This window comes from Mugil cephalus, chromosome 22 (assembly GCF_022458985.1).
Source record: "Mugil cephalus isolate CIBA_MC_2020 chromosome 22, CIBA_Mcephalus_1.1, whole genome shotgun sequence".
Lineage (NCBI taxonomy): Eukaryota > Metazoa > Chordata > Actinopteri > Mugiliformes > Mugilidae > Mugil > Mugil cephalus.
In genome coordinates, this window is record NC_061791.1 from 1,744,824 (window position 1) to 1,760,771 (window position 15,948).

General features: G+C 40.4%; 2 protein-coding genes across 4 annotated transcripts; one reads left to right on the forward strand and one right to left on the reverse strand.

Annotated features, from left to right (window-relative positions):
• Window positions 1-567: 567 nt before the first annotated feature.
• Window positions 568-3,118, reverse strand: kics2 (KICSTOR subunit 2). Its single transcript, XM_047574847.1, has 3 exons — window positions 2,887-3,118; window positions 2,066-2,375; window positions 568-1,592 (listed from the first exon to the last, which is right to left on the reverse strand). The coding sequence occupies exons 1-3, from the start codon at window positions 3,116-3,118 to the stop codon at window positions 773-775; spliced, it is 1,362 nt and encodes a 453-aa protein (XP_047430803.1). The 3' UTR covers window positions 568-772.
• Window positions 3,039-15,694, forward strand: tmem19 (transmembrane protein 19). Of its 3 annotated transcripts, XM_047574853.1 has the most exons (9): window positions 3,039-3,186; window positions 4,035-4,112; window positions 10,366-10,513; window positions 11,096-11,209; window positions 12,310-12,447; window positions 13,628-13,704; window positions 13,800-13,977; window positions 14,135-14,344; window positions 15,105-15,694. In XM_047574853.1, the coding sequence occupies exons 3-9, from the start codon at window positions 10,384-10,386 to the stop codon at window positions 15,263-15,265; spliced, it is 1,008 nt and encodes a 335-aa protein (XP_047430809.1). In that variant the 5' UTR covers window positions 3,039-3,186; window positions 4,035-4,112; window positions 10,366-10,383; the 3' UTR covers window positions 15,266-15,694. The 3 variants fall into 3 exon arrangements, with proteins under 3 accessions (XP_047430809.1, XP_047430810.1, XP_047430808.1); XM_047574854.1 differs by lacking the exons at window positions 3,039-3,186; window positions 4,035-4,112 and adding an exon at window positions 4,534-4,568; XM_047574852.1 differs by lacking the exons at window positions 3,039-3,186; window positions 4,035-4,112 and adding an exon at window positions 8,901-9,132.
• Window positions 15,695-15,948: the final 254 nt, after the last annotated feature.

Sequence of the window (15,948 nt, forward strand, 5' to 3'; positions counted from 1 at the left end):
TCCAGGGTTGTGAATCCACTCACGCATGTTCTGAACGAAGAGCAGCAGCAGCAGCAGCAGCAGCCGCACTCCCAATGAAATAATCATAGAGATGTTTGGTAGAATCCTGAATTATGAATCCTTAGCGTTAAATTAAAAAATAAAATAAAAAAAAAAACATTGTGACATTGCACTTTGATGTATAGGGTCGTGTACTTGGCATGTAGCATCATAACATGTTTGGTGCATTTTAACTCGGAAGAGGAGGTTTTTTTTTCTTTGAATGTGTTTGATAACGAAGGAAACAGGTTTTTATTTTCTGTCTGTTGGTTGTTGCTGTATTTGAAGACGGAGCTTCCTCCCGAAGACGAGCTCATATAGCCAAACGGATTGTATCAATGTGTTGTATTTATATTATAAATAAACCTGAATAAATTAGCATTCAAGTCATTAAACGTCTTAGAATTCATTTCGTTTTGCTCTAGTGGGACGTTCACTCTTTATTTAAACTTCCCAACTGTGAAGCAGGGAGGCGGCAGCATCATGTCGTCGGTTTGCAGTGTTTTAATAATGACTGAATCTACTGTCCTCGTTTCAAATCTTTATTTAAACTCTATCCAGCAAAACAATCCATCACAAATAAAAGTAAACATGTTAAAACTAATTATTTGAAACAGAAACAATTAAAATTAAGCCCAACATGTAAAAATCAGTTTGAGTCTTTGGTCTGGAGCAATTTTTTTTTGGCAAAATTAGATTCAAAGTACAAGAAATGAGCAGAAGCGACTTGAGCTCAGCCCTTGGAGCCGGGTTTGAGGGTGCTGAAGGGTTTGGAGTTCCTCAGGGAGCCGGAGATCTCCTGGAGGAAGGCGGCGATGTGCAGGTCCTTCTCCGACTTCCTGCCGTCAAAGATCACCACCAGGGTGAAGTGTGGCTCGGGCCTCGTCAGGTAGTAGGTGCTCTGGACCTTGTCGTCGTAGAAGTGCACCACCTTGTCCAGGGTGTTGAGCTCGGCGGCGCGGTCGCCCATCATCATGATGACGTTGGGCCAGTGTGTGAGCGGCCGCTCGCCCGACGGCAGCGACACCACGGCGGGGAACTGCTCCACGCCCTTCGGCGCCTCCCGGTACGAGTGCGGGTGGTGGTACCCGTGGCCCTGGAAGCTCTCGGAGCCGCGGTTGTCGAACACCAGCGACACGTTGCTGGCGTCGTGCTTGCGTATGAAGGAGGAGATCTTGCCGTGGTAGTCCTGCGCCGTGCGCGCCGTCAGCGCTCGCATGTCGGCCGCCGCCGTCTGCCGGCTCAGCGCCTCGTGGAAGTAGAAGCTGAACTTGGCGAGCAGCGTCGCCTGGAAGCGCTGCAGCCACGTGTACAGGTGCGGGGGCTGCACGGACTTCTGGGACTGGCCCCCGAACAGGTGCTTGCGGGTTTCCTTCTGCCGCTGGAAGAGCTGGCCCCACGCCGTCAGCTTGGAGTTGGCCCCGTGGAGGCTGAGCAGCGCCGGCAGGAAGTGCCACTCGGAGACCTGGGCCTGGCAGCGCAGCAGCTGGGTCACGACGTCCACCTCCGTCTGGAATCCCTCCTCGACGCGGCCCAGGATCGGGTGATGGAACCTGGAGGACGAGGAGGGCGGAGTTAGTGGGGGAAGTTTAATGCTACAGGGGCGTGGTTTCGTTTCATGGCACCTAAATAAATAACTATAATCGACCCTGCGTCCCTTTACAAATCAGAGGCTTTAACCTGGATCTGAAACACTCATCTAGAGTTGAGGTTTGCTGGCGAGCAAACGTCACCTTCACCCTCGGGTGCACGGTCAAATCTGGTGATGTGTGTTGTGTCACACTGAGACCTGCTGCAGCTGCAGGACGATGTTTTTCGCTGACACGTCTTCTAGATGCTGGAATCCTGCTTTTGTCGGGTTAAGCAGAAAGTTTTCTATCCTACAGCCTCAATATGTCATTCTCTCCCTCACAGGTTCCTTCTTCTATCCCACTAATTGCTCTTTGTTGCTATAATCTAGGTCAACGCAGGTGGAACGCTTCATTTATCAGCCAAAAAAGCGCTGAGGGAGTGGAACGTTACGCACTTGGAGCTGTATTTGTGCAGCACGGCCTCCAGCGTCGTGACCAGCTCGTCCGAGTTGATGCTCTTCTGGCCGCCCAGCGAGTGCATCTTCTCGTACAGGTCGGCCATCTCCATGCGCGCCTGCGTGAAGTGGCACAGCTGCTCGGACAGGTGCGACAGCAGGTCCTCCAGGTAGGACGAGGAGGAGGAGGAGGAGGAGGAGGACGCCGGCTGGCTGTGGCGTCCCGCCGTCGCCACCTTCCTCAGCTCGTTGTACAGGGACGTGTAGATGGTGCGGATGGAGTCCTTGCGGCTGAAGAAGGACTGGCCTCCTGCGGATTCAGACGAGCAGAGGATGAGGAAACAAGTTCTGGTGGGAAATACAGGAAACGCTGCACTACAGCGCCATCTGGTGTTGGAAGGATTTAGCTGCTAAAATGCACAAAACACTAAATAATTTTTATAAGAAGAGAAAAAACAAAGAAAATCAGCTGTTATTTGGGCTAAAAGAAAAATAATTACATTGATAAAATAGCCTGAATTTATTCCACTGTTTTGTGAACCACTGACTTTTTCTGAATTAATTGCTGCATGAAGCATCAAAAACCTGGAAAGTCTTATTTTGTTTGATCTGTACATAAAAAAACAGCAAATCTCAGACAAAAACATGAATTTTATGTCTATAATACGTCTTAAATAGATGCTGATTAACTTTCCTTTAATTCAGTAATTGTTTGCAGCTCTAAAAAGCGCAATATTTATGATTAACTGTCTTTATATTTCAACTGCAAGGACATTTTATGCGTCCAGTGAAGCAGCTGTGATCAGCTGTGTTCGTGTCACCTAGTTTCTGTCCCAGGAATGTCATGTTGTGATAAGCCTTCTCCGCCGCGGACAGATGCGCCAGCGCCGCCAGCAGAGCGCCCCATATGGCCCCGGAGCTCTTGCTGTTGTCCTTCTCCTTCTCCACGTAGTCCTTGGCCCGGTCGAAGGAGAACATGCCCAGCTGGGTGAAGAAGCTCTCCAGGATGGCCCGCTCCCTGGGAACGGGCCGCAGCTCCTCCGCCTCCGTCATGGTCCTCGGAGAAAAATAACTAGACTAGCTAGCTAGCTAGCTAGCCGCGTTAGCATCCTGACGTCCGGGTAAGAAAATGTCATTCCTCAACCAAAATGCGCAACATGTACGTACTTCCAAACAAGCGGACATCACATCAGAGCATATATTTAAGTATTTGTGCCACGAATGTGTTTCTTGTGAATGTAAAACGAAATAAATATAAAAACTATCCCCGTATCCGGCTAACTGCCTAAGCGCCGGACGCCATATTGGATGCACGGGATGTAAACACTACGGGAAGTCAAACGGGACAAATTCACTTTAATGCGAAGTGTGAAGCAGAAATCAAGCGAAACGACAATTTCTCTTTTCTGTGGTTTATTTAAGTGTATTTTTTAGTTGTTTTATATATTATTTCTGTTTATTTCATTTTACTTTTAAATAAAATAACGTTAAACCTTAACAAACATTCCAAACAAACTCTCTCCTTTATTTATTGAGTAAACTGTATTTTCTGGATTATAGCAAAACAAAACAAAAGCTCCAAATGCTGCTTCCATCAGTTTGTTTGTTGAACTCAAACATTACGACAATGCAACAGAATAAGTGTGTAAAAAAAAAAAAAAAAAACTAAGAAAACCTTTAAAAAGGACATTTTATTGAAACACAGAAAAAGACAAACAATAGAAATAATAGAAATATTGTTTTCAACATGCATGATCCAAAAAGGAAATAGCAAAAGAACGATCGCAGTGAACTTTAAAAGAAGAAGAAAATCCAAATATACACTCCCAGACATGATGTATCCTGGTTACCACACCACACCTTCAGAAACTGGTTTTATTTGTAGTTTATGATTATTCGGGCAGGAATACACTTCCCATGAGTCCTGGAAATAACGTTGCAGTGAAAATCTTTCTCTTTCTCTTTTCAGGGGTGGATCCACGTCCCCTGTTAATAAAGTGTGAGCTGCTTCTCAAACCTCATTCCCTCTGCTCATCCTGTTCAGTAGGTAAGTGCATCATCCGTCATCTTCCTCTCACAGACTCTTTATCCTGTTTAGCTGCTGTTTCCATTTCATTTATAATTTTTACCGGTTTTAAAAACCTAAATAAATCACAACATGTGTTGTTTTTTTTCAGACTTGGTCATTAATCATAATTAAAACCCGTTCCCAGAATCCATGATCTGCATTTTTCTTCCCTCCCCACATTTGATCCAAGCGTGACTCAGATCATTATCTCGTTTTAGCCTGAACAGAAGCTGACATTTAGTTTTTTTTGGGTTTTTTTTTTTTTGCAGAAGCAAAGTTTCCCTTCTCATTCTGGAGCTGCTGCTTGTTTATTGCACCTTAGATGATTTATTTTTTATTTTTTTATAATTATTATTTATTTATTTTATCTTTAAATAGTCTCTTCTTCACTTGTTTTGGAAACTTGAACTTTGTCCCTTGGTTTTCTTGCACAGGGTGAGTATTGATCCTCTTTTTTACCAGCGTGTGAGCGAGTGGCCGATTTCTAGTGATATTTCATCCTGGTTCAGCTTTAAGTTAAAATGTTTTGGAGGCCGAGCAGCACAAACTTCATCCTCCAGATTCATCACACGGTTCATTTACGTCCGTTCAGACGCTGGTTCAGCATCAAAACACTCGTGAAGATGCGATTTAACGCAGGGTTTTTACATTAAGTTGCATTTACACTAATGTTTCCAGCTCTGTTTTAGTTTCGTTAACGTTAAATTAATCCACGTACACGTCGCGTCGCAGCGACGTCCTGCACACGCTGCTCGTATCTGAATCACCGTGAGTTTTGCTTTTTTAAAGCATAAAATCAGAAACCGCAGCTTCATGTTTCATGTGTGTCAGAGCTTCTGTCACATAAAGTCTTAGTGTCTGGATCTAAAATGTATATAAACCTGATTTATGGTCAAAAAACTTTAATGTAGTGAGAAATTACAGAATATATAAAAAAACATCCTGAGAGGAACAAAAAATATGGACTTAGCAACAAATACACATTTAATGGGACAAACAAATCCATTCATGAGGAGAAATACACAAGATACAGACTGAACATAACTTATTACTGCACATCGGCCTGTTCCACATTAATGAGACGTAAAAAAACATTTTCATTTCATTATTTCTCTTCAATAAATCATTTCATTTTCATACATTTCTGCATAAAAATGACTCAAAACATCCACAGATCTCAGACATGAGTCCTGAAAGTAGAGGAAGAGAAACAAACACACATGAATTTATAGGAAATATTATAAGTGTACATTTATTTATTGAAGAAAATGAGCCAATATTACATATCAGAGGAGTGTGTGAAGCCTTGTTTCCAGTATCTGTATGTTTATGTGTTGGTATCATTTATTATTTTAGTAGAAAGATGAATTACAAGTCAATAAAAAGATAAAAAATAAGGTAGAAATGTATAAAAAGCACAAAAAGACGTGTGCACTACAACACTCACTGAATTAAAACAAAGTCAGCAACTATTTATTGATGATATCAAACATCTCTAATTATAGTAAACGGAACGTTTTGGGGGTTTTATTGTGTCGGTCAAACAAAATAAGTCTTCTGATTTGTGCAGTTTTCAGGTTTTTGATGTTTTATGCAGCGTTTTAAAAGAGAAAATAAGGTAGAAATGTATAGAAAACAAGTACAAAACATACAAAAGTATGAAAATATGGAGCAAATACGATGTAAGAATATAAAATACTGACTGAACATCAGAAATATTGTGTGTTTGTGTAGCTATAAATAGTTATGTACAAATATAAAGACGTAAATATACAAATATTTGAGACACTTGGATTATTTGTGATATTTATTTACAACTTTTCACATTAGTTTTGCACGGCGGTGCTAAAAGCTAACGGCTAACACGTCACGCTTACATGTCTAGCGTTAGCATGCTAACCATTACTGACACTGATGGTGATGTGATTAGCGCTGCGGGAATTTCAGACACGAAAACACGAAAACGCCCCTCGAGGCGTCAGCGCGAATTCATCTTCATCATCGGGAGCTAACAGCTAATAGCTACGAGCTAACAGCTACGAGCTAACAGCTACGAGCTAACAGCTACGAGCTAACAGCTAACAGCTAACAGCTACCAGCTATGAGCTAACAGCTACCAGCTAACAGCTACCAGCTAACAGCTATGAGCTACCAGCTAACAGCTAACAGCGACCGCAGCGTCAGATATAAATACATTGGAGCCAGTTCATGGTTCAGAAACACAGAAACACTTTGCTCTTCTTTATCTTCTTGGTGCCAAAACGTTTTTTTTTTGGGGAAAACCTCGTGGTTCAACCAGAGGAAAAACCAGGAGATGATCAAAGTCATTCAAATCCCATTTCAGGGCCGAAGCGTGAAAGCCAAACAGATTTAGATCAGGGGATGTTTTTTAAACTTTTCTAGTGAATTCAACACCACAACACCACAACACCAGCCTTGTTACTGAGGGAGAAGCTAAAACAGATGGAGAGAAGTGATGAAGCTACGACACATTCAGCTTCCCTGGGAAGAAATAAAGTCTATCATTCATAAAGTTATATATATATATATATATATATATATGGAATCTGACAGACAAACTAAGTCATTGGTCCATATTAATGACATTAATAAACCCCATAGATGCGTTGGGAATCCTCCCTAATGACGCCCCCTAGTGGTTGTGGGGGGATTAAGTTTTTAACTTAATCTCTTTTAGCTCATAGTGTTTGCGACGTGTTGTGTATTTTTATATGTTGTGTCTGAGTCGTCAACGTAAACGAGAAATTGTTCTCACCTGTTTAAATAAAGGTTCATTCAATATTTGAATAGAACTATTTAAATCCTCATATAGACACATATTTATTTTTATATGATGGACTTTTCATACATTTCTACCTTCTTTTTTTTTACCCTTTTATTGACTTATATTTCATCTTAGCAATAAGTAAAAATAAACAAATGTAATATTTACATATTTTTGTATGTTGTTCATGTATTTTTGAAACATTTCTAACTTATTTTCTCTTTTTTTTCGCTGCACAACGCATCAAAAACCTGAAAATTGCACATATCTATCTATCTATCTATCTATCTATCTATCTATCTATCTATCTATCTATCTATCTATCTATCTATCTATCTATCTATCTCTAATCTAAAACAGCAGGATTCTTCTTTTTACTTTATTCCCAGAGAAGAGCGTTGCGTCCCACTCCTCCTTTCATCCTTCCTTTCTTCCTTTCTTCCCTCCTTCCCTCCTTTTTGCCGTGGACACAAACGAAGCCTCTGTGAAGCAGCAGCTGTTGCTCGTTTCACTAAAGGATTTCTGACGCTGGGAGTTTAAACTAAAAGTGTCGTTCAGGCTGCACAGAGATCTGCTTGTGCTCCACTTCTCTCCCATGTGACGAGAATCTGTTTGACTCTGTCACTGCGAGTTCAGGATGTTTTATATTTATGTATCAGGTCGTTTGTAGAGGAGTCAGAGGAGAGTTCCTGGAAAGGGCAGGACACAGAGTTTAGACGAGTCGGAGATATTTAGATAAATAATGAGCAGAGACAAACACAGTTAGTTTGTCACAATATTTACAAGGAAAATAATAAGATTGTGTCAAACAAGAGGCTATAAAAGTTTTTTTGCAGACTGAAAAAATGGTCACACATGTAAGATGTTAATATTTCTGTATTTATATTTATATGTTTCAGAGATTCCTGTTAATGTTTGAAAAATTAATTAGAATAGAATAGAATAGAATAGAATAGAATAGAATAGAATAGAATAGTGTGCAACAAGAGAAAGAAACGTACAAAATAGTGCAAAGAAGGTTTTATTTACAAAGATTTACAAGCTACAGTTAAAAATACAAATAGTAAAAAAATATCAAAAATATAGAAAAAATATTAAATATAATTACATTTAAATTATAGTTTGTTTAACCGTCTCATTCAATTAATTCATTAACAGAACATTTTTAATTTTATACTATTACATTGATTTTTGTTTATAATTTCATACAAGATTAAAATTAACACAACCTATTTTTTATAATTCTATATTTTTAATAATACTTCTTATATGTTTATTGTGATGAACTAGATGAGTTGTTGCTGTTGTTTTTCACTTTTTTTTTTTTTTTTTTTTTTTTTTTTTAGAGACACACTGATGCACAAAAACACAAACATGTACAACACGGATAATTTATTATTTATTTATTTTATTTTTTAAATACACTCCAACTAAATGTTTGTTCAACGTTTTAAACCATGAAATAAATTTATTAGCACCACAAACACAGTTAGCTTTGGTTAATACAGACACAATTATACTTATTAATGATTTAACAAGCTAATAATTAACAGATTGTCCCGTATGCTTACTTCTCATTTCATTAATTATTTAACAGAATAAGTGGCCGACACTTATTTTACATCACATATGTAATTTATTATTATTTAATGTATTAGGAACGTGACTTAAAAATAAACTTAAATACCTGTAAAATTATTTTTTTAAATTATTACTTTTTTTTTTTTTTGGTTAAAATCGATGTTATGCTCGAATTACAAGGATCAGTTCTTTAATTTATTCCCTTTTTATCCCCGTCACTTAATTTACTCGATTAAAAATAAAGTGTAATATTTTTTAAATTAATTAATAAATAAATAGTGTCTCGGGTGGATACAGTTCTTTATAATTGTACATTTATTTTTTATATTTTTATATTTTTTATCTGATTTATCTGGTTACTGTCCCTTTAAGAGCAAAGCGGTTTGTTTGCGGAAGTCGGTCCGTCACCTAAATCCGTCCGGTCCGTTCCTCTTTCTTCCTCCAGGTGTTCAGACTCAGATGCGTCGGCTCGACAACTTATGTTCAATTTCTGAATGAAACGGAGCCTTTAATTCATTTTCTTATCATTTACTTTAACGAGATAAAAACCTGAATTCCTCTGAACCTGAAATAAATAGTTGGAATTTAAAAAAAAATCTCGGGTTTTACTCGTCATGGCGCCGGAGATAATTGGTGAGTTCACTTACATAAAACATAACCCGAAGCAGTCGCGATTAAATTAGTTTATTCCGATATTTATCACATATTATTTTAGTTCTAAACGTTTTGCCTTCGTTTGACTGAGGCGTGTTGAAACCGCGCGGATAAATGTTGAAATGAGTCATTTTAGTTCCTTTTTTGTGCAGTTTTGCGCATTTAAAGTAGTTTATTAGCTGCTATTGTGTGTATTCATCTAAAAAGTAGGCGACATTTAAATGTATTTATTGTTTCTGCTGTGTGTGCGTGTTTATGTAGATATGTGCACTTACTGGACAGTTTTTTAGGTGAACTCGTGAATGCATCTTAACAGGAAAGTGCTGATTTAGATTCAGTGCAGGTGTGTTGGACTCGGACGCTTTCGCAGGTGTAGCCCGTGTTTCACACCCACCTTCCAGTTCATTGTCTTATGCTGAACATGAACTGTGCACTTTGGCTCTGATGCGAGAGCAGAAGCTCCTGATCTGAAGGTTTGGTCACAGACTCGCTGTGAAAGATCAGATTATTCACAGCTTCTCCCTTAAAAGCGAAGCATTGAGAGTGAAACATGGAGTCACCGGTGAAATGCTCCGGGTTCTTCTGGGACCTGACAGTGAAAATGTTGTTTTAGAATTAGAAGAAGCTTTGGGATGGAGGGGGTGGGGGGGTCTGGTCTGGTCTGGCCTGGTCTGGTCCACATCATGTTTAAGGTCCAACAGATTCCCAGCAGCAGAACAATGAATTATCATCGGATGGTTTAAATGTTATTTAGTCCTCCTGTCTGTGGTCATAATGTTGTGGCTGATCGGTGGACATGTCCTAGACTTCGGACGTTGGACTTTGGTTTTTCCTAATATTTTTTGCAACACCAAGAACTAAACAGCAGGTGGCAGCAATGAGCAAAAACTTCAGGTAGTTCATTAAATGTTAACTTTTAAAGATGTTTTCATTAAGGTTTGCAGTTATTTATATATTTATATTCGTAGTTATTAGGGTTTAGAGTTATTTATTTACTTATATTAATGATTATTATGTAACTGATCCGTCTTTTTGATTTATAACGTGAGTTTGAAACCTCTGTCCTAGTTTCATAACTTCCCTTTAACCCAAAATATCCTCAGTTACAACCAGTAACCTTTGTCTTTTTCTGTTTGTACTCATTTATTAAACTGGATCCTTTGTCTTTTTGTCTCTTTTTGTCTCGTTTTTTTTGTCCCTTTTTGTCCTCAGCCCCGTCCGTCCGTCCTCATGGACTCTGAGAAGGAGACGCTGGCGAAGGAGTCGATCAAGATGATGATGGATATGATCCTCCTCTGTGCCACCCTGGCGCTCTCCCTCTTCTTCTGGGTCACCTCCCTCGTCATGAGCTCCTTCTACGGTGAGAAACTCTCCCCCTTTTCTCCCCCTTTTCTCTCATATTATCATGTGCTCTCCTCTGAACACAGCTTCTCCTTCTTCCTCCACTCGTCACGGTTTCATTTTTTCTTTTTCTTTTTTACGGAGAAGGAAGCTACAGAACCTACGACTGCAGTTTTTTCTTTTATTTCTGTCGTTCATCATCATCACAGCTGGTTGTTGGAAGAGGGAGAAGATGAAGAAGAAGGGAAGAGAAGGGGAGGAGGAGGAGGAGGAAGAGGAAGAAGAGGAAGAAGAAGAAGAAGATGAGGAAGAGGAGGAGGAGGAGGAGGAAGAAGAGGAAGAGGAGGAAGAAGAAGAAGAAGAGGAGAAAGAGTATAGGGAATAGGGAGACATGGAAGAGGAGGAAGAAAAGTGAAATGAACAAGGAGGAAGATGCAGAAGAAAACAAAGAAAAGTAAATGAAGAAGAAGAATATTAGAAAGAAGATGAAGAAGAGGAAGCGTAAAATCAAACTGTCACATTTCAAGCATCATATAGAAAATCTTAAACATTTAAGTTTTTATTCTCTTCAGATATAAAAAAAACGTATTTGTCTCCGCAGGGACGCTGCAGCCCGTGTCGCCATGGCGATGGCTGTCCTCCATCTTGTTGCCCGTGGTGGTGACGCTGCGGGCGCTGAAGAGGCGGAGCCTGGACCGGTCCGGGGCGCTGGGAGGTGAGCTGGTTGCCGTGGCGCCCGTCAGTGGGCGGGACTTAGTGACTCAGTGACGAGCAGGAGAAAAAAAATGTAAAAAAAAGTTTGACTCCAGAGACTGGATCAGAACATGATCCTGGTCTGAAGGTGGATCAGAACCAGTCTAGAGAGGAAGAGTAGGAACAGGAAGATGAGGAAGAGAAGAAAGAGGAAGAGGAGGAATATTTTCTTTTAATGTTATTTTTATGCCTCGATTTTATTCTGTTTTATAAAATCGACTCAGAACCTGAACAGATTTATTCCTGGAAATCCAGCCAGAAATATTAGACTTGTAATTATTCAAAGAAAAGTTTTCTTAGAATTCACCGCTCCATCGATGAATGAGTTTATTTCCTGGAACATTTAAAAAAAGAAATGTCCCCGAGGATTCTGGAGAAAACCTGATTCATCTGGACCATGAAATCCTGAAAAGTCAAATAGTTTTATGATTCTTAGAAAAGACCAAATCTCCAGGGAAATAAATAAATTCATTAATAAATAAATGAAAGATGATGAAAGGTTAAAAGACGATTTAAAATCAGAACCTCGTTACTTTGTGCAGATGTTCTCTTTGAGGATCTGATTAAACGCGGTTAAATAACGTGATCTCACGTAAATGAGGAGAAACGTCTGGAGATTAACGTCATTTAACGAACCAGCGCGGACGAAATGAATCAGTTTGACTCCGTAAAAGGTTGAATTTAAATAAAACCCCCAGATACATTTATTAGAGATATTATTTTATTAAGAGGCTGAATCATAGCGGAGCATGTGAGCTCAAAGGCGAGCTAACGGTGCGCTAACAGTGGGCTAACGGTGAGCTAACGGTGAGCTAACAGGAATGACACAGTGACACTGTTATTAAAACAGATTTATTTCCATCCAGTGGTTTTAAATCAGATCTGGACTCTGATCTGGTCTCATGCTTCCTGATCCTCCCTTCCTCTGTGTCTCCAGAGTCTTTGAGCTGCTCCCTAGCAGATTGGAGCCTTTTTTTCCCGGTTGTCCTCACTGATTCGTGGTTTTCTTAAGGTCTCAGTCCCTTTCATTTATTTTGTTTTTTTATTTATTTTTCTCCTCAGCTCTCCTGGTGGGATTCGTGTTGACGATGGCAAACTACAGCTTCTTCTCGGCTCTGCTGACGTTCTACATCACCTCCTCCAGGCTGACTCGCTGGGGGGGGGCGAAGAAGAAGAAGATAGACGCCGAGTACAAAGAAGGTGAGACTCCTAAAGTCTTTTCTAATGGAGTGAGGAGCTCGTAATGTTCTGGTTCTCCAACGCTGCCATAAACTCTCTAACCTCCTCTGGAAGATTCGTCTGCAGGAAACTTTTCTCTTCTTTCAAACGTTCAGTGTTTGTTGTAGTTTGGCTGCAGCTTTTAATCTGCTCCATGGATTCAGTTTAGTCATGTGACTTTGGTTCTTCTTCTCTTGTTTTAACCTCCTGTGACCCAGCGTCCTCATATGGGGACATTACGTTTTAGGTTCGTTGCAGCTTCTACTGCTTCAGTTTGACTTATTGTCCTCATAAGGGGACACGTTTGTCTTGTTAGTGAAGAGACACTTGTTTATTAACTTTTCTAGTTTGATGTCACATTCACATTTAAAGTACTTGTTTGAGGACATTGGATATTTCATCATTTCCAGTTTTATGACTTAAATTGTAAAATAGACTGAAATAATCCATGTCCATGTATTTTCTTTCAAAAACTACTTCCAGTTCAAAGATGATGCTTATTTTTTTTATATTTCTCAGGTCCAATAATCCCAAGTACCTAAAGATTTTAGTCTTATCTCAAAGAAATTAAGACGCAAAATGGGTTTCAGGAGCTTAATGGTGGTTGGTTAATGTCAAAGTTGCCAAAAACCCAAGAAGAAAACTTCTTGATGTTAGCTAATCACAGTACGACCATGGGACATGGTTTTTGGTTACAGAACGTAAAATAAACGAGTACTGATCCACTCGTTTTGAAAAACAAAACACGATCTGGCCCGACCTTAAACAGCAGCACCTCGACGTCAAAAACTTCATGGTTTTTATTATTTTTTTAATGAGGGATTAGTTTTTGTCGTGGTCATTATTCAAAAGCAGAACAAAAAGCATGAAATTTATGACTATTTATTATGAAAATGTAGGATTATGATGACATTCCCAGTGTTGTGACTCATCAGAGGATGGACATGGGCCTTGTGACGGTGTTGAATGTTGTTAGTGGAGTGTTAATGCTATGGGGGGGGGGGGTCTTGTCTGGTCTGGGGGCTTCATGTCTAAGTAACATCCACATGAATGACTGAATTCCAGGTCCAAAAGTTTCCCAGTAGAACCCTGAATTGTCACAAGATGGTTGAAATGTTCTCCTGCCGGTGGTCATAATGTTGTGGCTGACTCCTGTGTCCAGGCGGCCAGAGAAACTGGGTCCAGGTCTTCTGTAACGGGGGGGTCCCTACCGAGCTGGCTCTGCTCTACATGATAGAGGTGAGCTCCTCGTTGGTTCTGCATCGAATAAAAAAAGAACCGTTCTCCGGATGTTGAATCAATGTTTTTTTTTTTGGTTTTTTTTTTGTGTCCAGGTGGGTCCAGGTGAGATCCCCGTTGACTTCAGTAAACAATACTCCGCCTCCTGGATGTGCCTCTCGCTGCTGGGCGCGCTCGCCTGCAGCGCCGGCGACACCTGGGCGTCGGAGGTGGGGCCAGTGCTCAGCCAATCACGGCCGAGGCTCATCACCACCTGGAAGGAAGTGCCCACAGGTGAGAGGCCAAACCAGATTCAGGTGGTTAATCCTCTGTTTAGCATGTAGCATGTAGCATCCCTGGAGGCGGAGGCGGATCGGTATCGGTGATACTAGCCCGATATTTACTGGATATCGATACCTAAATTTAGTAAAAGTATCTTCCTTCTCGCCAGGAACTAACGGAGGAGTCACTCCCGTCGGATTGGTCGCCAGCCTACTTGGCGGGACCGTTGTGGGCGTGGCCTACTTCATAACGCAGCTCCTAACGGTCCCCGACCTCCACCTGTCGGACCCCCAGTGGCCAATCGTGGTGTACGGGGGCGTGGCCGGCCTGGTGGGCTCGCTGCTGGACTCTTTCCTGGGAGCTCACATGCAGTATTCAGGTAGGAATTAGACGTGTATATTTACAGGTGTAAGAACCAGATCGACTCGGAGGGTATCCGGCGCTTTTATCGGCTCGTGGTTAATTTATTTTTCACAATATGTTTGGAAGAGCTAGCTCATTTTTATTTTATTTTATTTCTAATTTTTAATATTCCACAGTACGTTATTGATAAAAGTAATAAATAAAATAATTCGAGCTCAATCGATTTATTCGTATAGAAGGCAGAAAAATATTTCCGAAATTTTATCTTTAAAAATATGAAATAATAATACAGCTTTTATCAGTTTATCCGAAGAATTAAAGGACTAAACAAAACCGTTAAGTTGCTCTGCTAATCGCTAAAACTGCTAAACTTTCCGCTTCCGTCGACTATGTGACGTCATCTTAAAGCGCTGGATACTCTCAGAGTCGATCTGCTACCGTGAACCGAGTGGAAGAAGTGTCTATCACACAGGACTTTAATAGTATAAAAGGCACGAAAATATTTCAGAATTTTTATCTTTAAAAATATATGAAACAATAAAACAGCTTTTATCAGTTTAACCAAATAATAAAAGGACTAAACAAAACCGTTAAGTTGCTCTGCTAATCGCTTAAACTGCTAACCTCTTTTCCGCTTCCGTCGACTATGTGACGTCATCTGAAAGCGCTGGATACTCCCCGAGTCGATCTGCTACCGTTACAGCATTTATCACACAGGACTTTAAAACGTTTAGTAAGTAACATAATGACTGATCGACTCCTCTGTGCGTCGCCAGGCTTCGACTCGAGCATCGGGAAGGTGGTGAGTTACGAGTCGGCCACCACCCAGTGGATCTGCGGGAAGCCCATCTTAGACAACAACGCCGTCAACCTGTTCTCCACGGTCCTCATCGCCCTCGTCCTGCCCGGCCTGGCCTGGGGGATGTGGCCTCGATAGAGACTGGATGATGACGTAGTGAAAGGGAGGGGGAGGGGCATCAACCCGGAAGTCGCCATGTTGGAGGCGCTCAGCAAGGTAAACAAACTGAAGTGGATGGTGGAAAAATGGTGAATTATTGTCGTGTTTTTGACTGCACCATGAAAAACTGTTGGGATTTTATGTTCTGCCAGAAGTTACCGTAGGAAAGGACGCGATACAACAATAATTAACCATTTCCCACCATCTAATTCAAGTGCCTTCAACATGAAGACTTCCAGACTGATGAGTCGTGGTGAAAATGTTCTATTAAAGTATTTTGTTAAAAAAAAAAAAATTGATTTTTGGTTGTTGAAATTTCTATTATTGTGACAAAATATCCTCGAGTTTCTTAAGGCTGTAGGTGTTTAACATCTGCTGTTCACGTGTACAAATAGATTCTTTGAGAAAGAAAAAGCTGATCTGGACGTCATTTGTTGGAAACTTAAACGCAACGTAAAAGCAACAACAAAAAGACAGTACAGCTGAAACCAAACAATGGTCATCGTCTTTGTGGTCATTTTTTTATTATTTGTGTGTGTTGGTGGTAGTTTTGTTTTTAGTCATTTGTCTTTTTGTTGGTGCGTCTTCAAAGTTCCTCCACGTTCCTTTTTTTAGTCATGATTTGTCCAAATGTGGTGTTTTTTTTTTATCTCTCTGTGGTT

Excerpts from the sequence above, each read along its gene's own strand:
- kics2 (XM_047574847.1), bottom strand. The coding sequence starts at position 3,118 with ATGACGGAGGCGGAGGAGCTGCGGCCCGTTCCCAGGGAGCGGGCCATC. Across the intron at positions 2,376-2,886 it reads ATTCCTGGGACAGAAACTAG|GAGGCCAGTCCTTCTTCAGC; the intron begins GTGACACGAACA and ends CTGAATCCGCAG. Across the intron at positions 1,593-2,065 it reads CTGCACAAATACAGCTCCAA|GTTCCATCACCCGATCCTGG; the intron begins GTGCGTAACGTT and ends CTCGTCCTCCAG.
- tmem19 (XM_047574853.1), top strand. The coding sequence starts at position 10,384 with ATGGACTCTGAGAAGGAGACGCTGGCGAAGGAGTCGATCAAGATGATG. Across the intron at positions 12,448-13,627 it reads AGACGCCGAGTACAAAGAAG|GCGGCCAGAGAAACTGGGTC; the intron begins GTGAGACTCCTA and ends TCCTGTGTCCAG. Across the intron at positions 13,705-13,799 it reads CTCTGCTCTACATGATAGAG|GTGGGTCCAGGTGAGATCCC; the intron begins GTGAGCTCCTCG and ends TTTTGTGTCCAG.